The sequence below is a fragment of the Trichechus manatus genome, unplaced genomic scaffold (assembly GCF_000243295.1).
Source record: "Trichechus manatus latirostris isolate Lorelei unplaced genomic scaffold, TriManLat1.0 scaffold00175, whole genome shotgun sequence".
Classification (NCBI taxonomy): domain Eukaryota; kingdom Metazoa; phylum Chordata; class Mammalia; order Sirenia; family Trichechidae; genus Trichechus; species Trichechus manatus.
Genome location: NW_004444111.1, coordinates 336,036 through 345,680, shown reverse-complemented (window position 1 = coordinate 345,680; position 9,645 = coordinate 336,036). Strand labels below are relative to the sequence as shown.

Genomic DNA, 9,645 nt, shown 5'->3' with positions numbered 1-9,645 from the left:
AAAAAGTTGAGAATTTAGAGGGTTAATACGTTGTGGGGTTGTTAACCAATGTCATAAAACAACATGTGTACTACTGTTTCTTGAGAAACCTTTCGTTCTGTAAGCCTTCACCTGAAGTACAATAAAATATTTTTTTTTAAAAAAAAGTCACGCCTACAGAAAAGTTGTAAAATAGTACAGTGAATTTTCTTCTACCCTTCACTTAGAGATTCACATTTTGCCATATCCTTCTCTAGCTCTTTCTGTGTTTATATACATCAATTACATTCATATTTTTGGTGAAACATTTGAGAGTAAGTTGCAGACATCATTGCTCTTCACCCCTAAATATTTAGAGGCATATTTTCTTAAGAATAAAAATATTCTCCTATGTAACCAAAAAAAACCCAAACCTGTTGCTGTCTAGTCAATTCTGACTCCTAGCAACCCTACAGGACAGAGTAGAACTGCCGCATGGGGTTTCCAAGGAGCAGCTGGTGGATTCAGACTGCTGACCTTTTGGTTAGCAGCCATAGCTCTTAACCACTGCAAAAAAACAAAAACCAAACCAGTTGCCATCAAGTCAGTTCAACTCATGGTGACCCCGTGGGCTTCAGAATAGAACTGTGCTCCATAGGGTTTTCAAAGCTGTGACCTTTCAGAAGCAGATCACCAGGGCTTTCTTGTGAATAGCCATGGTGCCATCATCTAATTCAGGAAAGTTTACATTTATATATATTATTCTCTAATTTACAGTACTTATTCACACTTTTCCAATTGTCCCAACGTTGTCCTCAAAGAAAGTATTTTTAATACATGTATAAAAGTAACAATAATCTGACAGAATCTTAGAATAAAAGGCATTCCTTTAAAGATGAATAAATTTAGCTTTATGGGAAAAAAATCAGTACTTAGTCCTTGTTTGCTTATTTCTCCTTGGAACAGTGAACTATATCACAGACTTGTTCTCAAACCCATGTTTGGTAACGATTGGTGTAAATACTTATAAGACTGAATAGAGCATTATTAAATAAATATTTTTTTTAAATTGAACTTAAATGCATGAAAGAGTAAATGTCATGTTTTAAGAGATTAATACTGTAAGATAAATGCATAAATACAATTTTTTAAATGTCAAATAATTCTAAATTAACACTAATTAACTTTCTCTAAATAGTTTTTAAAAGCCTCTCCTACTATTTCTTACTATTTGAGTTTTGCTACAACCTTCCTCCCAAAGTGCCAAAAGTTATAGAGCAGTATCTAGAAGAGTACTGGATAAATCAGAAACAATTTTCTACTCTTGTACCAAACCCTACTGTGTATGTACTCGAAACACCATGTGCAGACAAGGTCAAAGAAAAACAGCTAATGGATTTGTCATTGAAGAGTATTTTTGAATGGGGCAAGACTTTCAACACTAGAATGTTTCAGCCCAGGAAGACAAAGACTAAAATATCATTAAAGCCTATAAAATGATGATGGTACTCATCCTCTGGATTCAGAAAAGAGGAAATCAAAGGAAGCAGCACTTTGGCAATAACTCATAAGTAACAATATAAGCTAAAAATATGACTATATTCAAAACAGTTGATGTATTTATAAATTAAAAACTCATAATTCTTTATAGAGAAAGCCTATATGAAAGCAGATCAGAAATAGTTCATTTATATTCCTAAGCTGTCCTCCCACAAAATATCTTTCAGTTCGATGTCATTGACCTAATTCAGTGTGACATCTTTATATTGTCAGTTTTCCATTTCAGAGTCCCCGCTATAGCTCCACTTAATATTGTGTCTATGCAATTGAGACTAGGTATATATACTCATACATTAATATATACATAGTTAAAGCATCTACACATTTTTAGAATATAACTTCTGATATTTCAAACTCAGATGACTTGGGGGCATGCAAAAAATGAATATATTACGTATTCACTAATGGTCATAAAATAATGTATTTGAAATTGCTTTGAAAAGTATAATACATTTCACAAATGTGAGCTATTAATATCCTTCTCCATTGTGTTTCATTTTTCCCCATTTAAAGAAAATTTTAGTACCCCTTACTGTCTATATAAATGATAGATTATCAAGCATCCTTAGTGGTTTCCATTCTTGCCGACAGTTAAATAGAAGTTTTGCTAAACAAAATGAGACACAAATCCTTGTAGATCATTTTCAGTTGTAGAACAATTGTAGAGAAACTTCTTTATTCTAACTTCGTTTTATGAACCCAAACCCAAACCAAAAAATTTAGATTGACTGCAATAACTATGTATTGTTAGTATTTCACCTCAGAAAGGCACCACATTGCATACTAAGGATGGAAGAGATTTAAAATTTATTTTTCTAAATCAGATTACCAAATACTAAGGTAATAGGTATTTTCTGTGAGATTTATAAAAGGGTCCTTGGATTTGGAGGATCTGTAGCATTGGCCTTTTTGAGTGACAGTTTGGTTTTTGTTTGTTGTCTCAAGGAAATCCATGGCACTGCACGGGACCCACTATATAGCAAGCGTCTAGAAAATATTTCACTGAATGATTAATTAATTCACGGTTGTTGTTGTTAGTTGCCGCAGAGTCAGCTCCAACTCATGGCGACCTTATGTATAACAAAACGAAACATTGCCCAGTCCTGCGCCATCCTCACAGTCTTCGTATGTTTGAGCCCACTGTTGGCAGCCACCATGTCAATCCATCTCTTGGAGGGTTTTCCTCATTTTTGCTGACCCTCCACTTTAGTGAACATGATATCCTTCTCTAGTGATTGATCTTTCCTGATGATGTGTCCAAAGTGAACCAGGAAGTGTCTTCATCCTCGCTTCGGGTAGAAGAGGGAAAATGTCTAAAAGGATTTAAATCTTCTAACAAAAGTACACCTCAAGCTACAATTGTTCACTCATCTGACAGCAGTTCCTCCTACCTGTTGACCCTGTCAAAGACTCAGAGGTGGCCTTTTTTCTGGTAATCAAGTAGTCCCATAGGAGTGGGAACTGTGATTAGCCCCGTGAATTGAATGCTGTTTCTGATGACAGTTGCTTCTTTCTTAGACAGCGCAAGGATGAGCTGGAACAGAGGATGTCTGCTCTCCAGGAGAGCCGGAGAGAGCTAATGGTCCAGTTAGAAGGGCTCATGAAGCTACTAAAGGTAAGGCATTTCACATACATGTTTCTTAGACCTTTGAGTGTGGCATCTGTAAAATGTTTTTGCACATAATGTGCAATGGTTTTTCCAGTTACTGTGTGTCATTTTCCCCAAAATGTTGTTCCAAACTCAGATACAGAACCGTTTCTTAGACACACGAAAAGGTAGCAGTCAGTTGTAGAACTCATTCTTACCCGTTTCCTGGAGCCACACTGCTGAGGACCTTCATGGGGCAACTTCTTCCTGCCTTATGCCCATAAAAATAATAAAACTGAATTTATTTAGAAATACTTTACATTTAATAGTTTTCATCAGTTCTGACTAGATTGAACAGAGGCTAATGTCTAATTCAGAAAATTAAGATACAGCCATTAAATAATCTTGGTGACAACCGTTTTATTAAGAGGAATAGCTCTATTATATCTTAGCTCATCTGTGTGACTTTAGCAGCAAGTCACAGGACTTCCATGGGCTTCAAACGCAAACTCTGAAGGGAAGATCTTGCTATTCTATAGGCAGAGTGTTTAATAAGATAATCTGTAGAAGTCCTTTGTAGAGTGCTGTAATGTAGCATTTTCGTCGGGAAATGGCATGCTTCCTTTAAGAAAGCTTTACTCTCTTCTTCATTATACACAAAATTACATTTCAAGTGAAAAATAGACTAATTATGATGACACATCCACAGTCAGTCCAGTAGAAGTGGCAGTGCTGTGTGGTCATCCTTACATCCTGCCTTATGTTAGCAAGCTTGAACCAGTATGGATTGCAACTGAGGCATGCCAAAGGAACACTGATAGGACAGCAATGGAGAGAAAGTCCCTGGGGCAGCTCAGCCCGGCTTTCAGTCTGTGGCTCCCCCACATCCCTGACACACCATCATTTGTTGTTACTGTGTTTGTTATTTCTTTCTTTCACTGTTTCTCTCTTTCTCCCTCTCTCTTCTTTCTTGATTTCTTTCTTTCACTTATTCATTTATTTAACAAATATTTTTTTAAAAAACTTACTGTGTCTTAGGCATTGTTCTAAGTGCCATTATCCCATGTGCAACATTTCTTTTGTTGTCTTTACTGTTTTCCCCTTTAGTCAACTTTTTCTGCCATCGTGTCTTCTTTAACAATCAATGTTGGGAATTCTTTTTCTTTACTGAACAAAGTTTACTTTTCCAGTGTATTAGACATGTGAAGTATAGAATTCATTTTTTTGTTGTGTGCCCTATACAGTAAGAGGGGACCAAATAATTAATAACCTGCTGCTATTTCTCACTTAATTTCATTTGATGACCCACTAAAGCTCCTTCTGCTTCCTTTTTCAAACATACCAAACAAAGAGAACTGACCCCATCTTTCCCTCACAGAATGGCAGGAAGCTTTGAAAACAGCTACCTGCTGATGTTCCTCCAGCTTCTGTCACGATAGCAATGGGGTAGGAGTCTATGTACCAGTAGTCATCTTGGCTTACACCTAACCCAGCTGAGCCCAGCCTATTGTATCAGAATATTCTAACACCAGAATAGGGAGAGATCATGTTGAAAGATAGGAGGAATGAGATGGGGATCTGTAGTCTCGCATACAGATTAAATAAACTTGAAACTATAGTCACTGAGGTGGCAGAGGCCTGACCTGTCCTCAAACCCATGTTGATGTCCTCCCTTCCCTCCCCCCCCCCCATTTCTTCACACTATGTACATGCTCTTATCGGAACCCTGGGTAATCTAACTATTATTGATTCAATCTTTCTGTAGGAAGAAGAACTGAAACAGGGAGTAAGTTATGTTCCCTACTGCAGGTCTTAACTAACAATGGAGGGGCCTGCCGTCCTGCTGTCTTTCTCATTGCTTTTGCCTCTAATGTATGTTCATGCTTCAGTTTGGAAAGAAAGAAAAAAATCATACTAATTTGCTTCCTTTTCAATGTAGTGCTTGAATTAAGATATAGAAAATTTAGCATTTTTTTGTAACTGTTACTACTGTTGCCGTCAAAAGAAGAGTTATTACATCTTTTAGAAGGGGGAACAAGTTGTAATGTGTTTGGAACTTTCTAGATCTCCAGGGGTCTAAGTTTCAAACCAGTCTCATGCTTTTCTGGGTTGTTGATCACTGAATACAAGTCACCCACCGCAGTCACTAAAGCTACACTGAGGTAAAATGTTAGCTTAAAACCTACAGTCCTCCGAAGCTAACTTCTACATCCTCTCACATTCTGAATAGTGTTTCCATTTTACTGAAAAGATGCGGAACCTTCTTTTATAAAAATCAGACAATTAAACATCTTGCTGATCACATAATGGTTATTCCCTGTTCCCCACCACTCAGCAAAATGTGCTCAATTTCGTTAGAGAAAAGACTGTCCTCCGTAACTGACTCTTCACGTTCTGTCTTTTCAGTTCTTCCCCCAAGCAGAGTCCCTACCATTGATTGGGAATAATCTCTAAAGAATAGGTCCTGTTCAGCCTTTGTCTTATCAGTAAGAACCTTTCTGCTCTGAGACTTCACAAGATCCTTGCACACATCTTCTCGGGAAATAGGGGCATTGTGACTCTAGCCATATCCTAGACTGAAGCCTTGTGTCTGATCCTGTGGTCAGATTCAGAAGCCAGCAGAGGGAGCAGCATACTGAAACAATAAAATAAAATAAAACCAAATAAAAGCAGCTTTCAAGTGCATGTACCAGGTTGTGTATGACAATATATCCCATTCTCTAGCATTATTACAAAGTTTCACATTATTTCCATGGACCCATTAGAACCACAGCCTGTCCAATTTCAACGTATCTTTTAATTCTTCTGTGTTCTCTTTTCTATTATTCATTGTGTGTGTTTGTGTGTAACAAAAACTGTTTGCAAAATGCTGGACACATTTTACCTTTCATTCCCATGGTATGTAAAAAAGGAAAGTGTAAAACCAATCTGTAATGTCTGACAATAAAGACAATGTATTACATTATTTTGTATTTTGTGAAAAAAATTACTTTACGAAAGTCAAATTTTACCAAGAGACATTTCCCCTGGGTGAAGGACACACAGCATTTACAGCCTATGTAATTGCCCATAAATGCATACATGGGGTGGTGTTATTGTACTTCCAACACACTTAAATCATGGTAGGGGAAAATGCCTTCCTTGTGGTGTTTCTTTTTGCAAATGGCCTCTCTTCTTTCCTGTCTTTTACTTAGCCTGTGGAGTCCTGGGTGGGCTAATGGTTAATGCACTTGGCTACCAACTGAAAGGTTAGAGGTTCAAACCCACCCAGAGCGCCTCGGAGGAAATGCCTGGATATCTACTTCTGAAAGATCACAGCCATTGAAAATCCTATGGAGCACAGTTCTACTCTGACACACATGGGGTCACCATAAGTTGGGGCTGCCATGAGTTGGCAACTGGTTTACTTAGAGCTCCACCATGTGCAGAAAAAGAAAATAAGGCTCAAAGGTGGCCTTCTTCCTCTCAGTGGAGAGAGAGGGCAATCATTCTAGTCAGTAGCCCTTGCTTTAGCCATTTCCCATGGGGATCCTTTCCCTACCATTTCCCAGGCCACACGTTCTGGAAAGGCTCTGTGGACCAGGGAGCTTATAAACAGATGGATGCATAGAGCCAAACTAGGCCATTTTCCCTAAGAGCATCACTGCCACCTTTCCTTCCAGCTTTCCCTGCTGGGCCCCTCAGCAGCTTCTGCTTCTTGGAAAGGGGGACAGTAGTGGGTACTGCTGCATCGGTACTTAAGGCTTCAAGTAAGTTACCATCCAGATGTTGGCAATGTATCATCTGGGTGGTGGAAGAGTTTGTCCATTTTCCTCATTTATTTATTTGATATTCAAGCCTCTTTGTAAAAAGGACCTGAGGCAGCTTAGAGCAAAATACATAAACGGTGATTTCACTCATAAAGTAGAAATAGAAAAATCAAAATCCAAGGAAAAGAAAACGCAAATATACTTATCATAAAGGACAGGAGTGTTCTTCTGAACTTTCTGGCAATGGGGCAAAGAAAGGAAAACATCTTCGGTGGTTTATCAGAACAGAAATATCAGTTCTCAAGGGACCAAAATTCCTGATGGCATAAAATATAAAAGAAAGTCTTCCTTTGGAGCTTTAGAGCAGGAGTTCTGAACAATGAAATGAACAAATGTGGAAGCAGGGTTCACGAGGCTGCTTTTTTATGCTGACCTTTAGTCAAAATTATAAGAAGAGCCTCAGAAATCGCAACCCCATAGAGGCAGTTCTATAACAAAATAAACAAATGCCATCCAAATATATAGACTTCCAGTAGTATAACATGATCTCCATAGAGTTTAGAGGTTTTAGTCTGGTATCTGCTTCTAAATTCTGTTTTTATTTATGAGCTTTGTCCCTTTGGGGCCTTCCTCTTTGTAAAATCAAACTTAAAACTCCCCGTACAACAAGTTGCATTTGATTTAATAACCTCTACTTACTTTATCATAAGTTTGTGTGGTTCAATGTAGTATTTTAATATACTGGCGTATATGATCCCTACATGTTTTGTTTCTTGTTAGACGTAATGCATGAATTTATCCCCCTTGAGGAGAGAACATGACTAAAAAAACAATAGTGCCTGTAATATAGTATGATGATTATGATATCATAAGCAATAAATTTTTTTTTTACAAAACTTGAATTGAAGTTATCCTACCCTCTTTCTTTTTTGTGTATTTTAATATTTATTGAAGGAACCATAAACCGAACACTCATAAAAAAGTTAATAATGAAGGCAATTTAATTGCAGTGGCAATAGGTCCCAGGGTTTCTGGTATAGTTTCATTTTCAAATATTTTGTCTCAGTCTAAAACCAAATATCCTGGCCTTAACTTCAGAAGGTAAGGCCTCAGTAATAGTTTTCTTAGAGAGACTACTGGAGTTAGACCTGAGTTCCAGCAGTACCAACTGTTTGCTCACCGCTATGAGATCTTGAGTAAGTCAATCAACTCCCTGGTACTTTATTTCAAACTTACTGAAAATACATGGCTCATAGGGCTGTTGTAGAGATTAGAAAATAACAGATATGAAAGTACTTTGATTTTAAAATATATGAATGTCAGATGTACGTATAAATGTAGCTAGAACAATAGACAGATTTACATATACACATGAGTATACAGAAGCTTTTAAAATCTGACCCATATTTTACAAACACACTCATTCACTCACTTCTTTTCCTTACAGTTAGCAACACTGTCTCAATCAGAGGAAGAAAGTCAAACATAATTCCAAATTCTGTCTCCTGCCCCCACCCCCATTCTTTTCTCTTTATTTACAACTGGCTCGTCCAATTAACACAGGAAATTGTAGTTGCTCGGGTTCCTAATTCTGACAAACACATTATGGAATATCAGCTGCCCAGAAAAAATGTTACCAGCTTGGATTTCTCCTTCTTTTATTTCCCTTGCCTATCGTCTCTGGTGAGTAGTCTGTAGAGGGTGAACCAATCAAAAGTGAGGCAAGGAGATAATCAGCTGCAATATGAAGACTCTCATTTAGCGTTCAAAAATGTACTCTCCCAGTCTCTCTCTCACATAATTATTTTTAATTACGAGATTAATTAAGTAATTCAGAGAAGTAAAAATTACTTCCTGCTTAAAAACCTTAGAAGGTGTCCCTCTAGCTCAGGTTAAAGTCTAAGCTCCCTTTATGACATTGAAGACCCCAAACCTGGCTGTACCTCATCTCAGCCTCATTTCCCTCCACTCCCCACAGCCAACCTGGTGCTTCAACCACACTGGTCCCAGCCCCTCCCCTCTACTGTATCTCCAATACCCCTGGCACTTCCGATTGTCTTCCTCAGGCTATTCCCGAGGACTGGAATGCTCTTCTTTCCTCCCAATGCCTCCTCTTTTTTGCCTGGAAATCTCCACTTTTAAGACCCAAGTTAAATGGCACCTCTTGCCTGACCTCTCAAAAATTAATCACTTCATTTGTAACCCACAGTGCTTCATACACACAATCCCTAATAAAAGCCAGACTCCAGAAATTCTCATCAGTTTGATGCTAGTCAGTAAATCATCATGATAATCACTGGAAGAAATAATGGGAAGAGGGTTGAATATAGCTGTACCTCCCCAGGCTAAGTGCAGCCACACATGACAAGGCTGCTTTCTTGGCCTAACCTGGGAGGCAGGTTTTTCAGATCGGAGGGTGGGGGCTGGGTACATAGTGCCCCAGCTCCTGTGTCATGGTCCTCTGCACTTCCGTTTTGCAAGGATGTGCTGATTCAGCAATTAGACGTTTAGTCCTTGCCTTGAGGCATCCCTCGTTTCTGGTGCTGAGTGAACACCAAAATACTTCCTGGACAAGTTCAGAAAATGTATGGATCTTGTCAGACTTTTTAAAAATCGACGCAGCAGCAAGTTGAGGAGGCCCAGAGGATGGAGTGGGGAAATTAATTTTTTATTTCTCTTTGAGGAAGATAGCTATTTTAAATTTGCCAAGTGTGATATATGTTTTCCTTCTTCCATAAATCAACTCTCAGGAATTTTAGATCTATATATTGATCTGCATGGACTGTTGTC

At 38.2% G+C, this 9,645-nt stretch overlaps 1 protein-coding gene across 15 annotated transcripts in view; it reads left to right on the top strand.

Annotated features, from left to right (window-relative positions):
- Positions 1 to 9,645, top strand: part of DTNA (dystrobrevin alpha) — a 446,516-nt gene that overhangs the window by 415,824 nt on the left and 21,047 nt on the right. For 9 of the 15 annotated variants that reach the window (XM_004386871.1, XM_004386876.2, XM_004386879.1 and 6 more), the window contains one exon: positions 3,037 to 3,133. In XM_004386871.1, the coding sequence (XP_004386928.1) occupies positions 3,037 to 3,133 (97 nt within the window). Of the gene's footprint in view, positions 1 to 3,036; positions 3,134 to 4,871; positions 5,744 to 9,645 lie in introns of those variants that run through there. The other 6 variants (XM_004386870.1, XM_023741171.1, XM_004386873.1 and 3 more) reach the window with 6 other exon arrangements.